Below are 22941 nucleotides of genomic sequence, written 5' to 3'. Positions count from 1 at the left end.
TGAGCACTGGGGACATGCTGGGATGACCTCTCCATGTCTGGGCTAGCCCAACCCTAACTTAGAAATGAGCTATGGGGGCTTCGTGCTGTGGGATCAAGAGGAGATTCACCTCTTGGCAGCCAGGTCAGGAGGCAGCCTCCACGAGTGTGGGGACATTGGTGCAAGCTGCAGCAACTATGGCAAATGCATTGTGTTTTTTTTTGTTATATATATATTTTTTTACACAAATATTCACAGCAGCTTTATTTGTAACAGCCCGAATGACTAGCACGAATCCATATAGTCATCAACAGGTGAATAGACCAATTGTTTTATAGGCACAGGATGGGTTCTACACAACAACATAAGGAAACAAAGTCTTGATAATTATGACTATGAAAGAATCTCAAAATAATTATGCATTGTGTTTTAACCTCAAATGGCACCTATCTGCTACTGCTGAGAGCCTAGGCCATGGAAAAACCTCCCTAGTGTTTGCTAAATCCCTAAGAGAAGTAGCACCCAGTTTGAAGGCCTGGGTCAATCTCTAAACTGTAGCAGGCTTCTTCATCTCATAGCGTTCACATGGCTTGCGTTTGCTCTGCCTCACTTCTTGTGCGTCCTCTAAAAAAGCCCAGAAGTTGTGAGAGCGTCTCTTCCCCCTCAGAACGGTACTGAAGTGGGCTGAGTAATGGTTCCCCAAAGATGCCCATGTACTAACCCCATGCCCTGTAAATGTTTCCTTTCGTGGCAGACAGGCCTTTGCAAATAGCCTAATTTAAGGATTTTTGAGATGGGGGAGATTCTCCTGGATTATCCAGGTGGGCTCAGTATAATTGCAAGGGTCCTTGCAAAGGGAGGCAGCAGATGAGAGTGGGTAGCAAGAGATGTGGAGGTTAGAGTGGTCTAAGGAGGGGCCGTGAACCAAGGAGTGCTGACAGCCTCTAGAAGCAGAGCCTCTAGAGGGAACCATCCCTGCTGACCCATTGACTTGAGCCCATTGAGACTAGTTCTAGACTTCTGACCTCCAGAATAAATTTTTCTTATGTCTTATGCTCATGGTAATTTGTTACAGCAGCAATAGGAAACAAACACAGCTATCTCAGAGCTCTTTCTGTCCACACTACAGGGTCTCTTCCCTTATATCAAGACTCACCCGGGTGGATGTAGGTTGATGAAGCCTTGGGTACCCTCTACAGAAGTATCACCCCTCAGCTTGTCCCATGCTGCCTCTGGTTGTTCTGAGAAAGGGACCTCCTTTCACAATGGTGGGCAGGTCAGGGAGCCCGGCGTGACATGGGGTTCTCTCTCTCCAGGAGCCTGGGCTGCACCGTGGTAGAGATGCTGACGGAGAAACCACCTTGGGCAGAGTATGAAGCCATGGCTGCCATTTTCAAGATTGCCACCCAGCCCACCAATCCTCAGCTGCCCTCCCACATCTCTGAGCATGGCCGGGACTTCCTGAGGCGCATTTTTGTGGAGGCCCGCCAGAGACCTTCAGCCGAGGAGCTGCTCACACACCACTTTGCACAGCTCGTGTACTGAGCTCTCGAGGCACACTGCTGCCAGCTGCCCCTGCTGCACAGGCAAGGGGCTGCTGTGGGGGCTCAGCAAAGTTGCTGCTTCTCCCAGGCAACGCTGTGGACTATGGAGCTCCAGTCCAACCAGTGTTCGTCTGTGCCCCTTCCACCACTGGGGCTCAGAGCCAGGGCGGGGTGGCTGCAGCCTCAAGGACTGGGAGCCCCCAGCCTGCCAGACCCGAGAGCTCCAGCATCCTAAGCTCAGCGTGGAGGGGAAGGATCTAGGAACAGTGTGCAAAGTGCTGAGGGCCTTACCCTCAGGGGCTGTGTCCTGACACTGCAATCAGCACCAAAGCCCCAAGGGTCTGGGGGCACAGGACAGACACGAGGGTCTGAATAGTGTTACTTTCATTCAAAGTGTTATTTTGTTTCTCCTCCCATGTCTGGAGACCACCAGGGCATCTCTGGGCTGGATGAGCCCACCCAAGCCTGAGGTAAAGCCCAGCATCCCATAGCCTATGGAAGGCAGAGGCTGGGGCTACGCTCTCCCAGGGGCCCCCCAGGTCAGCTTTGCCAGTCCCTGTCCTTTACCAAAGATGAATGAAGCAAATGTTATGCTGCCTTATTCAGGGAGGGAGGAGCCCATCCTGCCTGCCCCCATGGCCCTGCTCCCCCCCTACACCCCAAGCAGGGGCCTGAGATGTGGAACTGTCCCCACTTAGTGGGGGAGAGACCCAGTTTTGTCAATGCAATTGTCTCTGTTTTACAAGTTGAAGTCACTCTTATGCTGTACCCAGTTTCTAAACTGGAGACTGTGCCCTTGGGCTCTGAATATCCTTGTTGTGGGCTTGGGCCTTGGGCTGGATTGGAAAGAGCTGAAGGTAATGGCCTTTGCGTTCCTGAGCTGGCACCCGTTTCCCCACTGGAGCAGAAAGAAAGATGGGCAGTGTGGTGAGAGCATCTGACCCAGCTGGCTGCCCTAAACCCTGGGCAGGCTCTTCTGGATAGCTAGGGAAGTTATATCAGGCTGTCTGTGAGTCATGACCCTGCTAGGCCAGAGCCCTTTCCACCTGGTAGAAGGGAGAGCCCATATGATGTCACCAACTATGTCCCAAACTCCATCTCTGTTCCTTCTTGGCCAGCCTTGCCCATCCCCATGAGGTTTCACCTCCTTACCTTCTTAGAGGAAGAATGGTAGCAGGGGTCTGGGAGCCAGTGTCTCCAAGCAGCTTAGAGTTGGCCTTATTTACCTCAGCCTGGGCGCTGGTCCTTTCTTCCGGCCCCTCCCCTCCAAAATGTGCCTATTGCTAGAGCTCCTCCCTCCAAACACCCAGTTTCCTTGGGAGTTGTCATTAAAGGAACAACAACAACAACAACAACAAAGCCAGTGCCCAGGGATGGGCCTCTCCGGGGAGCTGGGGATTAGCTCCAGGCAGCTCATTGCCAGCCATGCCCACTTCCCCACGGGCACCAGAACAAGCCAAAGCCTTCGTTGTATGTTGACGATGCACTTTTATGAATGTAGTTTCTATCGCTGTTTTTAGCCTTTTCACATCATGTAATGTGAGGCCTTGTACTTGTTAATTTATATCTCAGATCATATTTGATGGTTTTTATATATATCAATTCTAGATTGTTACAGGTGATGGACGCCTCAAGAGAGAGAAGAGAAAATGAAAGCAGCTGGTTTTGCAGGAATGTGTGTTGCACGGTGCCAGTTGGGTCTGGGCCCCTCTTTCTATCCTTTTCTCCCAGGGGCCTCTGTCAAGCACCCCCAGCTCAGCCCTCTGAAGACAGTGAGCATGTGCTCCTGTCTCCACCTCGGCCCTTGCCCAGGGTGGGGACTGGCCCCTCAACTTGACCAAAGTTGCCATGTGGCAGCTCGGCCTCTCCATGACCCCATCCTGATGGCTGTAGCACTCTTCTTGGGCCCACACCCCCACCCCCAGCCCCTGTTCCCCAAGAGGAAACAGAGCACGGTGCCGGTGCCAACAAGACGACTCTGTGTCCCAGCTTCAGGCTCTCACAGAGCCCCACCTCCTGGGGTCTTACCTCACAGGGAATGGGTTTTAAAAGTGAATTTGCATACAGGCCAAGAAACGCTGCACTCCAAAAAAAAAAAAAAGACCTGATTTTTTTTTTTTTTTTTTTTTTTTTTGTGCCAAAAACTGTGGACATGCTGGCTCAGCATCCTCAGGACCAAGCTGTTGCTTAATTTTAATTTATTGTCTTTATATTAAATAACCCAGATGACAAGTTGTGGGCCTAGGACAGCCTGGGCCCAAAGATTCTTAAAGGCAGCCCCCTAGCAGCACCAGGCTTGCTGTGGGAAGGGCCATGCTGCCGTTTGCTCATCATTCCATGGGCTATGTCGGCCTTGGCCAAACCTACATGGAGAGGCCAGGGCTGGGGACAGTCCACACTCCACCACCCTCCTGCCCCTCCTGTCCACCTCAGCTCTGTGTCTGTCTGAATTGTGGATCGTGCAGAAGAACCTGCAGCCATAGTTATTTGACTATATCTCGACCGAGGGCTTGCAGTGCAAAGCCAGGCCAGTGTCGCACATTACTTACAATAAAAGGGATCATTTATACCCAAGGGGTCCTGTGGCAATGCTTTTGGTTGGGGAGTGGAGAGTAGGTGTTTGCCCGAGGGGAGCCAGGTATGGTGCCTGGTAAGCAGCTTGGGTCCCTCAGCAGAGAATTTGAAATTACTCCCAGAGGGGTCCTAGGATGGGATGATGTGGCTGATACCACTGCTAGCTCAGAGGTGGCTCCCCTTTCTCTCCACTTCCAAGAGCTCTGCTGAGGGTGCCTCCTGATTATCAAGGTGGCACTGTCAGCCCCCCTGGCCCAAGTGTCACCAGTGGCTGGAGTCCAAAACTTCATGGCATCTGGAAGTGCAGGGGAGTACTCCCCTGAGCAGTGTTCTGCAGGGCAGGGCTCAGGCACCTCCAGGAGCCACCTCTCTGTTCTCTCCCCCTGGTCTACCTGCTGTTGGTGTTCAGCTCAGAGCAGGGAGAGACCATCCTTGTCAGGCCATCAGGCCTCCAGCACAGAATTTGGGCCTGCTTTGAATGGGGCTTTCCACTCTCATGCTGAGGACCCAGTGCCATCTGCGCTGAGTGTTAGCTGCTGCTTCAAAGGGCAGCATCTACCTCAACACAACACAGTGGCCCATCTGCCACAAGTCTGAGTCCCAGCTTCCTACCCTGTCCCATGGGCATGGGGTCACTTAGGACTCAAGAATTGTATGGGGTGCAGTGGCAGCAAATCCCCGAGGAGTTGGCCCTTTTGCTCCACCAGTTCATGTAGCCCATGGGCAGTTTGGAGAAATCAGGACAGTTGGGTCCAAACAGGACAACCCAGACTTCCTACCTATAATCCTCTGGGGGTGGGGTCTCAGGTCCTCCACGTTGGCTGCATTTGCCCTACGGTAAACTTGTCCCTCCAAGGAACAGAGAAGCTGTTTCTCCTTCGACTACCTGGGATGGTGCCTGCAGCTGCCCCACTCCCCAGAGATTGAAAAAGCAAGGGGAAGATGACAGATGGGGAAGGACACAGCAAACTAGAGAACCTTCAACAGCACTTGCTGAATCTGCTGGTTTCTACCATCCTTTGCTGATTTCCAAGGCAAAGGCGGGCAGGGGAGGGAGGTTCCAGACAGGGACTCAGGAGAAGGGTTTTGCCTTGCAAAATACTGAAGTGCAGTGAGGCCAGGGTCCATCACCTATGGATAGCCTGAAGTAGGCTCTACACTCAATGTGGGGTTTGAACTCACAACCTTGAGTTCAAGAGTTGCATGCTCTACCAACTGAGCCAGCCAGGCTCCCCAGCCTGACCCTCTCTTAAAGAACACAGGCTGACAAGCAAAGTAGAGTTCCAGTTATGAAACCACTCTGGATAGGACAGTGTGGAGGAGATCTGGCTATTGCAAAAGGGGCACCCCCCTTTTTCTCTCAGGCTGGTTGGCATTTCCTTGATACCCATCACCAGCCCCACTCCCACCCCAATCAAGGCCAGAAGTGCTTTGGACTGACCATGCTCCCTGTCACCTCTGCATCCTTCCTGCCACAAAGCTCCCAACCCCCCAATCAGGCCACATGATACAGAGTCAGAATCTGTTAAAACATATTTAAAATAGGGTTGATCACAACAGTCAGAACCGGCAGCAACAGGGGAGAAAGAGAAGGTGAGCATGGCGGATGCCAGCCCCCAGCCAGTCTCTGTGGCTCTCAGCCTGGCGGTGGTGCTTTAGCTTCCGCTTCGTGACTCCGGTGGTGCAAGATGGGTCCCAAGCCCCACTGGGCAAGTCGTGCTTCGCCTTTTGGGGGAGGGCAGGGCTAATCCACTTCCTCCCCCTCCCCCCGCCAGGGCCTTGGTGGGCATTCCGGGAGGCCCAGCAAGGACACACTGGCTCTCCTTCCTCCGGTCTCCATGGCTCAGGACCAGGCTAAGGGCAGAGGTAGATGGGGAGACATGAGGGCCGCAGAGAGCCCCAGGTGGCAGTGAGGGAGCTTGGGACCCTGAGGGGGCATGCTGACTCCTTACTGGAGAAAAGGCACCTAGATAGGGAAGCTGGGCTTGGGGGCCTCCCAAGGGGCCATAGGGGGAGGCTGAAAGAAGTAGGAAGCAGGGTGGTGAACAAACCCCAATCCTGATTCCCGAGCCACCCCCACCCAGGGAGAATGAAGGAATCCTGGAGCAGAGCCCTGCCCCCTCAACCCTCTGCCTGAGCAAGATGGCCTTGTCCCTATCCCACCCTGGGATGCACCCCAGGATCCACCCCCCCACCCCAAGAGCAGGTCCACTCTTTCCCACCCTCCCTACTGCCCCACTCCAGGCCCTCTTCTGCAGAGACAGTGGCCGGCAGAGGGGCCTCAGGCCGTCTTGGTGCCAGGGTCCACCTCCTTGTGGGCCCAGAGCTCCTTGTGCTGCTTCCGGCCAAAGCCCTCGTCGTAGTTGCCTTTGCTTTTAAACAGCTGCTGGAAGTGGGGTTTGCAGTAAAATTCCCCGTGCAGTGCCGCGTAGCTGCCCAGGCTGCAGAAGCAGAACAACTGTGGTCAGGTCAGGTCAGGGCTGGCAGGTGAGGGCAGGGGCAGGGCAAGGGCGCACCTCAGCTTGGTGTGACAGTGCTTGCAACAGAAGCAAGAGTTGTGGAAAATGAGCTTGTCGGCCACTAGCCGCTCCATGGGGTACACGGTCTTCTGGCAGGCCGCACAGCTCTCCTTCACCTGGGCGCGAAGGCTGAAGGACTGACGGCAGGAGAGAGTAAGCGGGGGCCTAGCCCATGCCCCTCCCTTCTTCCCCGCGACGCTCCTCTCCCGGGCCCTACCTTGGAGCGCTGGACAGTGCTGCTGCCACCGCCGCCTTTGGCTTCCTAAGGGAGAGGGCCAGTCGGCCAGGTCAGCTGAGGGATGCCCAGCCCATTGCTGCGGGGCGCCCGCCGGGTCCCAGGGCCCCGGGGGGCGGGGCAAAGGGTGGCAGGCAAGCCCGCCGCCCCTCACCCCTTCACCCCAGGCCAGATGCCGGCGGGCGAGGGGCCCTCCCGGCCCGATGATCACCTACATGAGAGGGGGTGGCCTGGGCGGCTTCTGCAGCCTGGAACATGGCTCGGTGAGGGCGATGGAGGCCCCAGGTGGAGACGCGGCACCCGCTGGGTTCTGCAAGGGGAAGTCGGTCGGCAGCGCCCCACAAGCCCTTCCCCAGCCTGCGGGGGGGCGGGGAGCGCTTACAGGCAGGGGCTGGGGGGCTGCGGTTGGGACTTTCCCTAAGTCATTTCCTGTTGCTCTGGGTCTTGCCACTTCCGCCCCTCACCCACCCCCTCCGCCCGCCCGCCCCCCACGCCGCCCCCCGGGGCCCGGGGGTCCCTGAGTGGAACCGTGTGTCGTGGGGAAAGCACAGAGTTAGCCGGCAGCGGCCAGCGGAGGGGGCGCCGCGCAGCCGCCGTGAGCGCCCGCTGCCCGGACCCCGCCGCGCCGAGGGGAGGCCGAGGGGAGGCCGAGGGGAGGCCGAGGGGAGGTCGCGGGGCGGGCGGGGCCTCGGTGAGAATCCGCTGGCCCGGCCTGACCCCGGCCCGACGCAGCCGAGGCCGCGGGCGCCCCCCTCTCGGCCGGCGCAGCCCCCGGACAGCGCTCCGGCCGCGCCGCCCGCCCCGCCCCGCCCCGCCAAGCCGCCGCCCGCGCCCCGCTTCTCGGCCCAGGGCCGACGAGGACCGGGCCCCAGACCCGGGACCCCCGCGGGCCCAGCCAGGGGGATTCGGCCCCGTCCCTGCTCGGAGGCGCGCCCGGGAGGGCGGTCGCCGGCCTCGGGGCGCGGGGGCGCGGGGCGCGGGGCGCGGGGCGCGGGGCGTCGGGACCCCGCGGGAGGCGGCCCTCGCGCCCGCACCCCCTCCTGGGCGCCCGGGCTTGCGAGGCGGATGCAGGCCCCTCCCCGGCCCGCCCGCGGGTCTCACCGGGGCCCCGGCCTGGGCCGCGGGGCGGGGGGTCGGTCTCCGGGGGACGCCTCGGGTGCGTGGAGGGCGCGGGCGCGAGCTCCCGCCGCTGCCAGTGGTCCCCGAGCGGCCGCCGCCGCCACCGCCTTATCGCGGCGCCGCCCCCGCCGGCCCCCGCCCCGCGCCCGCCCATTGGCTCCGCCGCGCCCGGAGCCGCCTCCGGGGCCCCGGCGCCGCCGCCGACCCCCTCTGCGCTTTGTCTTCCCCTCGCTCGCGTCCCCTGCCTTTGTCTGCCCCGCCGCCCCGACCCCGCGCTCCGGCGCCCGCGCCGCCCCCGCCGGCCCGCTCCAGACCGAGGCGGGGACGATCGCCGGGGCGTCCCTGGGCCTCCCGCGGCCTCAGTTTCCCCAGGGTGACAGCCCCGCGGGGGCGGCCGGGTCCGGGATCCCACGCCCGCTCCGGCCGCGGAGCCCTCCCGCCGCCAGAGGCCGCCCCCGAGGCGGCAGGGCCAGCCGGCACGCGGTCCCGCCCCGCGAGGCTGCGAGGCTGCGAGGCTGCGAGGCTGCGAGGCTGCGAGGCTGCGAGGCTGCGAGGCGCGGCGCCCCGTGGTGGTCACCTGGGGCCGCCGGCTCCCCGCGGGCCGGTCTGTGGGGGTCCGGTCTGCTGCGACCCCACAGGCAAGGGCCCCCGGAGGCTGCAAGGCCCGCGGCGCGACAGCGTTCCTGTGGTGCCCGTGTGTGGCGGGAGTCCCGCCGCGCCTCACCCACCGACACCGTCGCCTGAGAGAAATCGAGGGCACCCCCTTCGGACGGTTCCGTCCTTCAGACAAGCGAATCTCAATCTCGGCGCCCGAACCTCCCTTGAACCTCCCTTACCGCGAGGGAGCGAGGGAGCGAGGGAGCGAGGCCTGAAGATGCAACGCCGGCTCCAAGTACCCAAGCTGGGCGGCGGGCTTGGCCGCTCCGTACTCCCTGCCCGCTGGCCCAGCGGCTGCCCGGGCTCCAGCGCACCGCTGGACGGTGGGAGGGCACAGGGGGTGACTGTCACCCACGGGGGGGGGGGGGGTAGGGCCTCAGTTGTGCTGTGCATGCGGCCGTGGCTTCCCGGAGGGGCCTCTGTGGGGAGATGCCGTCTACCTGGCTGCGGGGACTGCCGGGCTCCGCCTGAGGTCTGGCTGGAAGCAGTTTCACCAAACACAGCCCTAAACATAGCTTGTTCCCACACTGTGGCAGGAATAGAACTAGTGGCTCCAGAGCACAGCCCACACACACGTGTCAGGGAACGGAACAGCTCAGAGCCGCAGGGGCTGGAGGGAGGGAGCAGCTTCCCCAGGCCCCAGCTGTTCCCTTGGCTCCCTCAGGGCTCCCATGGCCTGCTTTGCTTTTTCTCCCCAGCCTCCTGCCCCGCCCTAGAGGAAGATTTATGTTTGGGGGGAGCTGCAGGCCCAGACTCCTTGGATGGGGTGTGTGTGTGTGTGTGTGTGTGTGTGTGTGTATGTGAGACAATTCTAAAACTGTGTTTGTGTGCATCTTTCCTGGCAGCTTGCACAGCAGTGACCAGATTCTCAAAGGCGGCTGCAGTGATGCAGGAAAGCGTGGCCCTCACCCACTGGAGGAGCACCAGGAGCAAGCTGCGCCTGCAGCAGGCACTGTGGAGCCACCTCCCCTGCCCAGGACAGGTCTGCGGGGGTGGGGGGGTGGGGTGGGGGGATCTGCCAGCAGCCACCACAGGAACAGCAGCTTGGGCGCAGGAGGATGAACGGACCCGACCACAAGGTGAAGAAAGCAGTTCAGAAGGAAAGAAAACAGGCTGATGATGGTGTTGAGAAAAGGGAACTTGAGGTTTAAAGATGAGCTGGGCAGGGGTAAGGAGGAGGCTTGGAAACAAATGTGACCTGGCCTCCCCACTCAGCCCCCTAGTGGGTGTCATTCCTTTCACCTCAAGCCCTGTAACTGCCCAAAGGAGATATTTTTTGTTTTTCAACTGGTGTTAATAATTTCTGAGGGAAGGGAAACTGAGAGCATTTGATGGCTCAGAGCAGCTTCAGGTCAGAGGCATTCAGAGGGAGGGGCACTTCCTTAATCTGACATTTTTAGGGCCTGAGCGAGAGGAGGGCGCCTCACCCCAGAGGGACTGGCAGGCAGGGAAGGTGCCAGGCTGGTGCCCATGCAGGCCGGGAGGCACCCTGGAGACCCAGGTCAGAATCACTCCCCTGCCCAGCCTTGCTGGCAGCCAGCCAGGATGAGAGGGAACAGGTTTGGTTCTTGGGTTACCTGCTCCTTGGGTATTAGTTCCAGGGGTAAGGAGACACTGCAAGTCATGTTACAGAACAAGACCATCTACCTCCTTTCCTGCCAAACACGAGCCTCTTCTGCCTGGACTCCTAGCGGCCCAGAAGGGGTCCTGCAGAAAGGCTAGTCTTTAGCACCTGGACCTTTCGGCCCCAAAGTGGTTTGCTGGCCGTGGGCTAAAACGGACGGCCTCACATCTTTGGATAGTGAGGAGACAAATCTATTACGTGTGTTGTGAGGCTATCTGATGATAGTTACAGCTGTGCTTGCACATGCGCTCGTGGGACCACTCTGGGATGCCAGAATGTGGGGCTGAGGGACTCCTGTCCCAGCCTGCGTGGCCAGCACACAGCAATACCACTCTCCAATGGATTCTCCAAAAATTTTAATTTGTTCTGGCGATGAAACTAAAGCTGCACAAGGACTTAAGTCCTCAGGCTAGGCAAGACCTTGTGGCCTTGGAGGAAGCCTCCAGGTGCCGACAGGAGGCAGTAAGATGGGCTCTTGGTGGGAAAGGGATGAGCCACACAGATGAACTATGGGAAGGTGTTTCCGCCCAAGCAATGAGCAGGTGAGGAGGGACTGCCCCAGCCTTAACCTGGTGCTTAACAAGAAAAAAATGCTCTTCCCTTCAATTATTAGGGAGAAGTCTGGGGGCTAGGGTGGGGGGCAGGTTGCTTATTGCTTGCCCCTCCATGGACCTACAGGATCTGAGAGCAGAGGAAGAGGATGGAACAGGCTAGTAGGACAAGAGTGAGAAGAGGAAGTCACACAATCCTCTGGGTCAAGGAGTCAAATCCTGGGCTTGGCCTTCAGCCCTCCAGGGCCAGAACAGCATCTCTTCCTTCTGAAGAGGTCACCTGAGCTCCCAGGATGGAATGTCAGCTTCCCGGCCTCTGATCACTGGCTGCCAGGATTCCCTTATGTCTCAGAAGTCCTGGAGCAGTAATGAAGGTTTCTCTCCAGGAATTTCTTTCCCAGTGAGTAAGTGGCCAACCAACCTGGCAGAAATGTCTTTTCTACCCAGTCTGCACTCAGGAGAGTGGGAATGTGGCCAGCCCTCGGGAAGGGCCCCCGCTGGGGCTCATGTGTCCCGGGATGGAGAACGTGTGCATTCTTCAGAGGCTCAGAACTCCCAGTCGTCCACCTCTAGCTCTTCCAGGTTCGTTACCAGGCCAAAGATTCCGCTGTGATCCTGAGGCTGGCTGCCCTCAAAATTGGTGATGGGGGTGACAGGGCGTAGTAACTCAGGCAAAGCCTCTGAGGCGCGTCGCTTGATCTGAGGGAGGAGAGACAGGTGGGGGTGGATCCTGTTGCTCTGGCTCCCAGGGCACCGTGGGGCAAGTGGCCCCATGACAGCTGGTCTGTTAGAGCCAAAAATCTCTATGAGAGGAAAGAGCAGCACCTTTAAAGGGTTTCAGAAACATGGCCATTTCTCTGATTCAAAGGGAAGAGGAGAGAATATATCTAGGGACCCCGAAGCTAAGGGAGTACAAGGTAGTTAGAAGCACAGGCAAGAAAAAAAACCCAGGGAACCCTGGAAAAGTGCTATTGTACCTGCTTGAAGAAAGAATGGTTCAGGAGGGTGCTGGCACTTGGTCTGTAAAGAAAGGGGAAGAGAGACTAGGGTCACTCCTGTGCCCCAGACTTCCAAAATCCTGCTGCTTACATCTCATCCTCAAGCATCCTCTACTTCTTCCCTCAGCCCTCTAAGAAACGACACCCAAGCTGGCTTCTAAGTCTCTGGCCACAGGAGCTCAGGACTCCTCCGGGAACCCAGCCCTTTATAGGACAGATGCATCCTCCCAAACTCTGCCTTCAATGCCCCAGCTCCACCCCCCCACCCCGCCCCATGCTCCCCTGAAAGCCCACTCCTAGCCCAGAGGAAATACCTTACGTCAGGGTTGCGCTGAAGGCACTGCTCCACAAAGTGGTGGAAGTGAGGGGAAAAGGTGCGGTGATAGGGGTGGGATGGCGAGTCGCCATTGGAGGTCCTGGGGGTGCTTGTGGCCAGGCTGTCACTCAGGCCAGAGTTGGCTGCTGAGCGTGAAGTGCTCATGGTCAGCTCCTCAGCGGGGATGGTGCTGGTGTCCAGCAGGCAGGGCACTGTGCCATTCAGCTTCTCCAGCAGCATCTGGGGAGGACAGAGCCAGGATCCAGGCTGGAGGGGGGCCCCTGGGAAGTCTATAGAATAGTTTCTTCACAAATATACTTTTCCCAATATACAAAAGTGGCTTGGGGGAGTAGAAAAAAGAGAAGTGGGATAAGTCTAATTTTCCCAAAGGAATGCTGGCCACTGGCTAAGCAGCCATACCCTAGCTAGGCCAGAGGGAAGGGGAGAAGGCCTACAAAGATGCAACCTCCCGACCGTGGCTGCAAGGAAGGGGCTCCCAGTCTCCTCTCCTATTTCTAAGACATTATCACATCCTTTGAACTGTACGGCCTTCAACCCAGAGTGAAGGCGGCCATCAGGTCATTTTCTTTGGCACTCAGCCCGTTTGTTGTACCCAGGGTCTGAAGGGGTGTGTATGTGGCACCCGCCCTGCCCCGCCCTGGGCTATCACGGTGGCACGCCTGCACAGGAGCAGTGCACTCAGGGGCAGGCTCAGCTGGGGTGGCCGTGCCGAAGTCCTCAGTCCACATGTGCAAAACTAGCCCCGCTTTAAGGACTGCTGTCACTAGGGTTGTCCTTGTGAACTTCCAAGCCAGAAACCTGGAAGTTTCTCTAGAGCTGTGCTGCCTAATATGGTAGCCACCAGTCACATATAGCTGTTTATACTTAATTTAAATTTAGCTTACAATTCAGTTGCTCAATTCAGGCCACACTGTAAGTGCTCAATAGCCACAGGTGGCTAGTGGCCACCGTACTGGGCAGCACAGATAAGGGACTCCTATGAGCTCAGAAAGTGCTACTGGACCGTGCTGTTTCTGGACCCGTACCTCTTGTTCACTTCACATAGCCCTTTACCTTTCCTGAGCACCTTTCTGTGACTGTCTTAGATTTTTCTATATTCCTTACCTAGGTTTCTATACTCTCCTAACTAGTCTGCTAGTCTAATCCACCTGCTGTAATGATCTTTCTAAAATTATGTATCTGAAGCTATCACTTTTGGGCTTAAAAGCCACCAGCAGTTTTCCAAATGCTTTGGGATGGGAACCAAATGCCCTAGCATAGCACACAAAGCCCTTGGCTTCCTTTTCCAGCCACATCACCGAGAAGCCCCCTCGAAGCACTTGCACTTCAGCTATTGGTAACTACTGCCATTCCCCAGATCCTATCCTTTCTTGACTCTGAGTCTTTGCACATGGTGTTCCCTCTGTCTACAAGTTTCCTTCCTAGTTTCTATTCTTCACACAGTTAATTCCTATTTGCCTTCAAGGGTCAAATGTCACATCCTCCCAGAAGTCTCCGTGGGCCCCTGCTCTGCAGTCTCACCCTCTAGCCATTCTTTAGCTGCCCCTCTTCCCATAGGGCCATCTGTGGATTCAAGGAAGAGGCTTGCTCAGAGCCTACCCCCACACCCTCCCAGTTCTAGATCATGCTCCAGGTACTTAGGACTCAGGTAATCCTTGCCCAAATGTCCCAAGTCTGCTTCCTGGACTTGATAAGGCCTGGATAAGCCTCTTCCCTAGTCTGTCTCCCAAAGGTACACAGTATCACTGACTGTGTGTGCCAAGCAGTGGCCAAAGAGTAGTTATTATAAGGGGCATGAAAAGAAATTGAACTTGTAGGTGAGAGGTCCCCAAGACCAGAATGTGAGAACCCAGAACCTGAGAAGTTTGAGAACTACAAGTTAGAAACTGGCCTTCCAAGTATTTAGCAAGGTAGGAGGACACAATATATTTTATAAATTTATAAAAATGTGTTTGCTTGATTTATACATCTAAATAGACACGTGCAGGGGATCCCCGGGTGGCTCAGCGGTTTAGCACCTGCCTTTGGCCCAGGGTGTGATTCTGGAGTCCCGGGATCAAGTCCTGTGTCGGGCTCCCTGCATGGAGCCTGCTTCTCCCTCTGCCTGTGTCTCTGCCTCTCTCTCTCTCTCTCTCTCTCTCTCTCTCTCGCTGTCTCTCATGAATAAATAAATAAAATCTTAAAAAAAAAATAGACACATGCCATGTGGGCTTTCACTTGTATTCCTGCCCCAGGCCCTACAACAGGGGCTGTCCCCCCGGGGTTCCCTCCCACACACACAAAAAAATAGACACATGCCATGTGGGCTTTCACTTGTATTCCTGCCCCAGGCCCTACAACAGGGGCTGTCCCCCCCGGGGTTCCCTCCCACAGAGGGGTAAGGCATGCTGAGGGAGATCTGAGGGCAAGAAGGAAACTAGGCTGCAGGCTCACCTGGGTGGCGGGCATATCCTTAAAGGGGACATGGCCATTGGCCAGCTCACAGGCTGTGATTCCCACACTGTAGATGTCAGACTTGGCATCGTAACCCTGAAGATTCTAAGTCAGGAGAAAAAAAGTCACAGATCACTCCATTTGTAGCCTTGGTTGTTCTTAGAAGAGAAGGGCATGGAGTGACATCCCAGGAGAGGAAAAGAATGCCTGTCTCAAATATGGCCCATTCTCCTTGCCTGAACTACTGAAGAATAGCTGATATTTTAAAGGAATGAATGTCTCATGTTGTATAGCAAGCAGGAAGAAATGTGGGACCCCATGCTCCTGCTTAGTGGAGGGATGTGGCGAGCACCAAGTATTTCCAGAATGCTCACTCTTCTTGGAAGATGGGAAGGTCTCTGAAGGGAGTTGAAATAGCATTAGGTCCAGTTTGGGGCCCCACAGAGGGGGAAAAAACACCATCTGCAATGGGCACGTAATGCCCACACTGAGCAGGAACCCTTCCCTCTGGAACCCTGCACTCCACTCAGAAGCAAAGCACCGCCCGATCCCGGGAAATTTCAGAAGGTTCCCTCAGGAAACTCAGGTTGGTGAGGGATGGGGGCTCCTTGGGACTCAGTCCACAGACCTGCTGGAGGACCTCCGGGCTGAGCCACGGCAGAACCTTGACACTGTACTTAGGAAAGTCGTGGACCACACGCTGCCGTTGCCCATGGCTGATCATGCTGAGGTTGCTGCGTAAACCAGACAGGTAGACCTTCCCGTCGGAGGAGATCAGAATGTGGCTGGCTTTGACACTCCTGGGAGGATGGGGGTGGAGAGAGGGTGTCACGGGGCAGCAGGAGCCCCTTATGCCACAGACCTTTGATCTTCACATACTAGCTCCAGGCAGCGCTCTCCCTGGCAGTGTTTGGGTGTGTGTTTTACATGTGTATATGTACATACTATATACATAAACATGTATTTGTATATAACACATGCATGATAAAAGAGAAAATAGCATGACCCAATTTACGAATCACCTGACTTTAAAACTTATTTATATTTTGTTAAAGTTCTCTTTTATGCTCACAGACCCCTGCTTTCCCTACCATCTACTGCTTTGAATCTGTACTTTTTGTTTGCAGGTGTTCTTGTAAACTGTAGCAGGGTTCTATATGTATATATTTTCAATTTACTATCTCATTCTTCCTTCACCTCTCAGTGCTGTTTGGAAGATCCAGCTGTGCTGCCACCTGTCTACAATCAACCTTTGCTCCCAACTGCCACCTGTACCCTGGGGTGGAATCTAACACTTTTACTCATCCATTGTCCCAGGAAGGAGCACTGACACTGCTTCTAACCACCATGAACATGAACGATGACATCCACATATGTCCCCTGAAGGGGTCTGTGTGAGGGTTTCTTGGGAGCGTACACCCAGAGCAGCATCGATGGTCCCAGTCCCGAGTGACCCTGATCATGTCAGGCCATCTTCCACTACGCTGATAAGAGAACTCACCTCCTTACCACACTGGGCCTCATTCAGCCTCCAAATTACAGCAGTCTCAGGTATAGAGTGACGTCCTCCTGTTTTTATTTGCTCTTCTAATTATTGTTAGCTTTGAGTGTCTGTTAATATGACACTTAAGACTCAGGTAATCCTTGCCCAAATGTCCCAAGTCTGCTTCCTGGACTTGATAAGGCCTGGATAAGCCTCTTCCCTAGTCTGTCTCCCTTGGGTTTCTTCTTTATAAACTTCAAACCCTTTGCTCTTTTTTCTATTCTTTCCTATTTCTTTCTTACTCATTCACAGGATTTCCTTGTTACAGATCTCCTGTGTGTTTTAGACAAAGCTTACTCTTACATGCTGTTACCCATTTCTTAATTTTGTTCATGGTGTCCTTTATTAGAGAGAGACCTTTAATCTTGATGTAATCAAATCCATCATTTTTTCTTTTTTTGGTCTTATGTTTTGTGCTTCTAAAATACCTAGAAGCCTCGGGTCATAAAACTATTTCCTTCTAAGTCTGTAGTTTTATATTAGACATTTTGACATTAGACATGGATTATTATACATAATCAATCTGAAGTGCCCCTTTGTATGTGGAGTTAGGGAGGGGCCCAGTTTCCTTATCTTCCCTACCGTGAGCTGCTTTTCTGAGCACCCTGCCTTCCCCTTAGCCTCGCAGCATAGGGCTGACATCCCTCGCACATACGCCAGTTTGGGTGCTCCAAGGAAGGGAGGGGCAGTGGGGTGCAGGGGTCCATGTCAGATGTTCTTCTCACATGGTACTCAGGACCAAGCCGCTCAGGACAGATAAAGGCAGCACTGACAGACAAAATGCTCTACCAAGTCAGAGGCAAGGACCAGGGCCCAAGCCTTGGTTTAAACTCTGACTTCGCCAGCTTCAATCAACCTTCCACCGTTTATCTGAGGGCTTCCGGGCACAGACCCCTGCTCTGGTGATGGACAGTTATAGTTATGTCGAAAAATGCACCTGTGTACGTATCCCATGTGGTGGATATAGTCCAGGGCCTTGAGCACCCCCTGCAGGATGTAAGCAATCGCCAGTTCATTCATGCCATCCATGAAGTGCGTGCAGATGAGATCCTTTGCAGAACCTGAAGAACACAATTGTGGGGACAGAGGGGAAGGGTAACAGAGAAGGAAACCACACATGAGCCAGCTGACGATGGTGCTCTCAGAACACCTCTCTGCCAGGACCCCGTCCCACTCACCATATGCCATGAATGATGTGACAACCCACAGCTCATTGTCTGCAATAAAGGTGGCTCGATATGGCAGGATATTGGGATGGCTGAAGAGTTTAGAGACATGAAGCTCCCCCTGAAAGCAATGGTAAGTGGAAGTCAGAATCAAGGGGCGCTGAAGAAGGACGCTCAACATGGAAGTGGCAGCAGGAATAATATGGGGACTTTATTCTCCCTGGAGCACTGCTGAGCATCCTGGGAGCAGCCTAGGCGGGTGGTCACCTGTAGGAGACATGTCAGGCTCCACTGTCTCTGCAGGGAAGCCAGCACTGCTCTGCCAGCTTCTGCCCCAGTTTGGCTCCACCAGCCAATCTTAAAGAGCCTCGAGAAAGATTCTCCACCAACAGAGAAACTGCTAACAACATCACAGAAGGTCCCAGCTCGTCACCTCGGAAACGATGAGAACCAACTGTTGACTGAAGACAGGAAGTAATAAGCCTAGCTCGACTTCAAGGAATAAGTCATAGAACTCCTTTTTAAGGTAAGAAAACAAAAAATGTTTTCCTCTTATAAAGGAAAATGTTGTAATTGATAGAACAAAGAAACAAAGCATCAGAGAGCAAACAATAACTACTAGATATTCGAAGGTACTTCTCCAGCAACCTGGGATTGAGAGAGCAGCTACAGAAAGTGTCAGACCTAAGGGATTTTAAAATGAATTTACACAAAAGAACTACAGAAACTCTGGGGGTCTCGCCTCTGGGACAGGGGCTAAGGCCAAAAAGGCAATAGCTACTACTTATCCACTACTCCAAAGAATTAAAACAAGAACCCTCAAGTCCAACATGCTCTAGAATAAACTCAGATATCTATCTTCCCAAATCGCTAAGCTGGAGCTGACTTCTTGTTCCCTCCTCAGACCCACAAAACTACTCTGACCATAAGAGTGGGTAGTAGAGCACCATCAGATGAGCATGAATTCAGAGACACGTTATGAATGAAGTAGGAGGAGAGGCTGCAAGCCCACTGCTGAGAATACACTGACCCGAGCCCTGAATCTTAGGAGTTCACAGTGCAAGCCTGTGACATGGAAGGAGAGTCTAGTCCCCGGTCAGCTACTGGATCTGTGGGCTCTCCGTGTTTAACAAGAAGGCAGCAATGTGCTTCTCCAGCAGAAAGGAAACTCGGACAAACAGGACGAGAGCTAGAAGATGGCTGTCATGGGAGAGCAGGCTGCCCTCAACCTGGAACAAGACTGCACTTGTCTGCCACTTGAATATCTACAAGTGGTAGAGAGTGTGTGACTATGGGCAAGTTACTTAGCCTCTCTGAATAATAAATAAATGAATCAGTGAGCCACAAAAGAGTCTTTGGAGAAGAGGAGGGGACTCTAAATTGGCCTGAGAAGCATTATAGAGTCCTTAGTGCCAAATGCTCACAATTCTTAAGAACTTCTGCGACCTCTTGGTTAGGTCCACCTTCATTTTCTGCCAGTTACTTTCAGAAGACAGATGTAAGAGATGCCTTGTGATTACTACTGAAACAAAGAGCCCACCCTTCAAGCGTCCCATTCATGCTTTATTACCTGCAAGAATGTCACCATCTCATTGGAACAAGCTTCCAGGTTAATCCTCCGTACTGTCACATACTCCCCTGTTGGTTTGTACCTTGCTAGATTCACTGTCATCAGGTCCTCAAATCCTTTGCCTAAAAGAAAAGGGGAATGCCATGAACAAGGACAACAGCATCAAAGGTTGCCTTAAAGAGACTTGATTTAAAAAGAAAATTCAAGTTAAAACTGTCACTACTGGGCACCTGTGTGGTTCAGTCAGTTAAGCGTCTGCCTTTGGCTCAGGTTCCTGGGATCAAGTCCCGATTTAGTCTCCCTGCTCAGTGGAGAGCCTGCTTCTCCCTCTCTCTCTGCCCCTACTCAGGCTCTCTCTCTCTCACTCTCTCTCTCTCGTTGCTCTCAAATACTTAAAAAGAAAAAAAAAAAAAAAAAGCTGTCACTACTGTTACCCTCGTGGCTGACATTTCTTGATTTGTCTCCTCTCCATTCCTTCTCAGCCAACCATTTTTTTTAATTTTTATTTATTTATGATAGTCACAGAGAGAGAGAGAGAGAGAGAAAGGCAGAGACACAGGCAGAGGGAGAAGCAGGCTCCATGCACTGGGAGCCCGATGTGGGATTCGATCCTGGGTCTCCAGGATCGCGCCCTAGGCGGAAGGCAGGCGCCAAACCGCTGCGCCACCTAGGGATCCCTCAGCCAACCATTTGAACTGACTATGGCCCAGGACATCAGAAGCATACAGCCAAAAAGAAAAAATTGAAAAAGAGCTTCTCTCCTGATAACATAATCTCTTTACCCATACCTGGAAGCAAAGCAAACCAAAGCAAAGGATACCCACAAATGGCTGCTTGGTCACCCTGAATCCTGCTAACTAGCTGACAGCCTTTGGCACACACTCATCTGGAGATGCAGAGAAGACCGTGGCAGTGCCCTGGAGCCTGAATATGGCAGTTCCTGGACTTTACCTATGACGGTGAGTAGCTCATAGCGCCCTCCCTCTGGCAGGAAGCTACTCATGATCTCCTGTTTAGAGAGGGATGCTATCGACTCTGAGCTCGCCTCATTGGTCTAAAGAAAAAGAAAAATAGGTTAATAAGAGAAAACTGGGTGTGGGATGGGAGTAGGCAGGTGGTAACTCAGACCCCTCAGGAGACTGGCATCTAAACATGCAAATTCTGACTCTGGGTCAAAGAAATTTTTCCAGCACTATCTGATGAGAAATGTAAAACATCAGATGTTCAGTGTAGTCACCAGCACTAACATCAGAGCCAGTAAGTATGAGCACTGTCGATGAATGGGGGTGGGGGACAGGGCCAGTTCCAGTCAACTGTTGATTTGCTTGTCCTTTCCAACAACTGGCTCATTTGTTAAAAACTATGAAATTCTTAATTGGGGAAAGATGTCTGGAGAAAGGCATATTTAGAAAACAGAAGGGGGATGGAGAGGTAGAGGTGGGGAGGGTTCTCTTGAGTTTCCTGCTCCACTGGGGTCCTATGTGAAGGTCCTGACCACAAGATTCCAAAGGTCACATGTTGAATCTTGCTACAGGGAAAATGTGGCCATAAGAAGTCCTCTCTTTAGCAAACCAAAAGCCCAGACCAATTATTCTCTGACATTTCCAACTGAAGCAAAAAACAACAAAAAACAAAGAACAGCCAACACACAGGGCTGCAGGGCAAGGAACAGAGCTGTCAGGTCTCAGCCAGGATCCCAGGCAGCGGAAGTAACCTGCTTCCTCATTCCTGCTGCAAATGAAGCTGGACTCCAGCCAATTAGGATGTGGGCATCATAACTCTGGCTTCTGAGGTCCAGCAAAAGGGGGCCCAGCAAAATTGATGGCAGACCAATAGCTCTTCCTTTAGCTCAAAAGGCTGTTTCTTTCTCCCAGACCTACATTTATTTGCATGATTTGGGAGCCATGTTTTTCTTTCTTTTGGATTCTCTTTCTTCAGATGTGTGTCCTATTGAAATGGAGAACCTTAGGCCAGCTCAAATGTCATAAACTATATACCTAAACCTGAGCTCAAGTTATGAAAAAGTCTTTGTGAACACATGAAAGGCCCCAGACTCAGTGCAAGCCCGAAGAGAGTGAATTGAGAATGTTCTGACATGGTGGTACCACCTTGCTGGGTGTCCCTGACATTTTAAGCACATCTGGTTTCAGAAGAGTGCACACTGCCAATGGGGAAAGAAACCAAGTGTCGTTCTTCCTTTTGCACCACTTACTAGAACACTAAGAGGAATCTAGTCAAGCAAAAGAAAGCCCTGTCAGCACATTTCTAATTTAACTTTTACATATTTCTAAGACTCATCTATATTGTTGTATTTAGCCATGCTATACACACATGTTGTGTAATAGTCATCTTGTTTATCCATTTTAGTGTTGATGGGCTTTTTGGGTTGTTTTCAGTTCTGCTATCATGAATATGCTATTAGAAACCCATCTGAATGTGTCTCCTGATGTATACATAGAGCTATTCGAAAGCTTATAACCAGAAATTGAATTGTTAGGTTACCATGTAAATGAACAATCAACTTTACAAGATAATGTAAAATTTTCCAAAGTGGTTATACTAATCAATACTCCCTCCAGCATTATATGTATGTTCTCATTGACCCATTTTCCTCTATTACTAAATCAGATTAATTTTTGCCAATGTCATTGTGGATTTGATTTACATTTCCTTGATTACTAATAAAGTTGAACATCTTTTTTCACATATTTATTGGCCATGTGGGTTTCTCCCAGGTGAAATTGCCTCTTTCTGCCTCTTGTCCATTTTTCTACTGGGTTGTTTTAATGTAGGATTTCCCCCAAAGTAGGCCCCCTAGAACACTGATCTTGGCAGCTAATGCACAGGAACAGCTTACACATCCAATTAAATGAGAAAATGCAGCATCCTCTGTCTCATGGAGAATTATAAGGCATGCTCGCATAAAAGGCTTTAAGTTCCTTTAAGTTTTGTAGTAAGGAAACTTAACTGTTTAACCCAAGCATTTTCCAAATCTACTGATCCAGAGAACCTTTTATACCGTGCACCTGTTAAATTTTGGAAAAGGTAACATGGGAAAGGCTATCTTAAGTAAAATATATAGTTTAATGCAAAGACTATAGGCTCAGGGGCCAGAGAGAGGCAGAACTTGAACTCAGGTCTATCACTTGCTCTGTGACCCTGGGCAAGTCACTCTCAACTCTTGGATCTCCATTATCTCATTAGTGGAATAATTTCCAGTTTATAGGGTTGTTGTGACAATTAAATGAGATGAAATATGTGACGAGTTTAGCACTACCTGTGAATTCTACTCTTCTCCCTCTTTTGCTGCCTATTGTTTGGTCACTCTTCTGTTCAAAAATGAGATGGAACAGAGAAAACAGAATCCTAAGAGCTCGATCAATAGTTAAGGTTGGTTTGATTTTGGTTCTTATAGCTATCTGTGTTTTCAAATGCTCTGAAAACAAATTCTAGGATCATTTATAGCCAGTGTAACTTGACACAGTCTGATCTTCAGAATAATCCTAAGATACTGGGTACTACATCCCAAGTGCCTCAGACAGGTGAGAGATACAAAACTAAGGGACAAAACTTGAGCAAAAAGTCCAAACTGGGAGCTCTGAAATTGCAACTAACCATTTGTTTAGAGCTGACAAGCTGCAGGCTAAGTTAGTCTTGAGTCCCATATCCTTAACTTTATACCTCTCATCGCCTACACGTATTCTTGTTCTCTTGCAGATCCTATTTTCTCAAGTATCAATCTACTCTTCAATAAAATCAGTGTCATCAGTTAACACAAAACCCAGGGGCTGACTTCTGGATCCTAAGTCCCTACTCTGGCCTGTGAGTAGCCACATGATTCGGCCCCTGCCTACTTCTAAAGACTTCATCCCTTACCACATCCATGACTTGCTATACTTGACCCCTATGAACAGGCATACTTCAGTCTTAGGAAGCTCATGCCAGCAGTCCCTTTGTTTGGAACATTCCTGCCCTACTCTTTTCCTGCCTCCTGCCCCTGCCCATTTTCTAATAGCTGCTTTTTCCTTATCACTGAGGTCTCAACTTAAACATCTGAAGACTGAACAAAGTAAAGCAGCTTCTAGTCACTTG

General features: G+C 52.8%; 3 protein-coding genes and 1 long non-coding RNA gene across 13 annotated transcripts in view; 2 read left to right on the top strand and 2 right to left on the bottom strand.

Moving 5' to 3' along the window:
* MAP3K3 (mitogen-activated protein kinase kinase kinase 3) overlaps window positions 1-4097 on the top strand; it is a 65890-nt gene extending 61793 nt beyond the window's left edge. For both annotated transcript variants that reach the window (XM_038546907.1, XM_038546906.1), the window contains exon 16: window positions 1296-4097. In XM_038546907.1, the coding sequence (XP_038402835.1) occupies window positions 1296-1524 (229 nt within the window). In that variant the 3' untranslated portion in view covers window positions 1525-4097. The remainder of the gene's footprint in view (window positions 1-1295) is intronic.
* Window positions 4098-5612: 1515 nt separating this feature from the next.
* On the bottom strand, window positions 5613-8078 carry LIMD2 (LIM domain containing 2). The gene is made up of 5 exons (XM_038546916.1): window positions 7953-8078; window positions 7067-7161; window positions 6834-6878; window positions 6614-6753; window positions 5613-6538 (listed from the first exon to the last, which is right to left on the bottom strand). The coding sequence occupies exons 2-5, from the start codon at window positions 7106-7108 to the stop codon at window positions 6379-6381; spliced, it is 387 nt and encodes a 128-aa protein (XP_038402844.1). The 5' UTR covers window positions 7109-7161; window positions 7953-8078; the 3' UTR covers window positions 5613-6378.
* A 929-nt stretch (window positions 8079-9007) lies between these two features.
* On the top strand, window positions 9008-21557 carry LOC119873249. 2 transcript variants are annotated; one of them, XR_005364306.1, is made up of 3 exons: window positions 9008-9609; window positions 15888-16121; window positions 19532-21557. It is a non-coding gene; the product is annotated as an uncharacterized LOC119873249 (long non-coding RNA). The 2 variants fall into 2 exon arrangements; XR_005364305.1 differs by lacking the exons at window positions 9008-9609; window positions 15888-16121 and adding an exon at window positions 16137-17805.
* The window catches only part of STRADA (STE20 related adaptor alpha), a 28052-nt gene continuing 15701 nt past the window's right edge, over window positions 10591-22941 (bottom strand). For 6 of the 8 annotated variants that reach the window (XM_038546909.1, XM_038546911.1, XM_038546908.1 and 3 more), the window contains 9 exons: window positions 19801-19903; window positions 18850-18971; window positions 17292-17400; window positions 17051-17174; window positions 15199-15370; window positions 14571-14675; window positions 12115-12356; window positions 11780-11822; window positions 10591-11605 (listed from right to left, as the gene is read on the bottom strand). In XM_038546909.1, coding sequence (XP_038402837.1) covers window positions 11390-11605; window positions 11780-11822; window positions 12115-12356; window positions 14571-14675; window positions 15199-15370; window positions 17051-17174; window positions 17292-17400; window positions 18850-18971; window positions 19801-19903 — 1236 coding nt within the window. In that variant the 3' untranslated portion in view covers window positions 10591-11389. The remainder of the gene's footprint in view (window positions 11606-11779; window positions 11823-12114; window positions 12357-14570; window positions 14676-15198; window positions 15371-17050; window positions 17175-17291; window positions 17401-18849; window positions 18972-19800; window positions 19904-22941) is intronic. The other 2 variants (XM_038546912.1, XM_038546913.1) reach the window with 1 other exon arrangement.

This window comes from Canis lupus, chromosome 9 (assembly GCF_011100685.1).
Source record: "Canis lupus familiaris isolate Mischka breed German Shepherd chromosome 9, alternate assembly UU_Cfam_GSD_1.0, whole genome shotgun sequence".
NCBI classification, from domain to species: Eukaryota; Metazoa; Chordata; class Mammalia; order Carnivora; family Canidae; genus Canis; species Canis lupus.
Note: the sequence above shows the minus strand (reverse complement) of the source record. Positions and strands in the feature narration are given on the sequence as shown.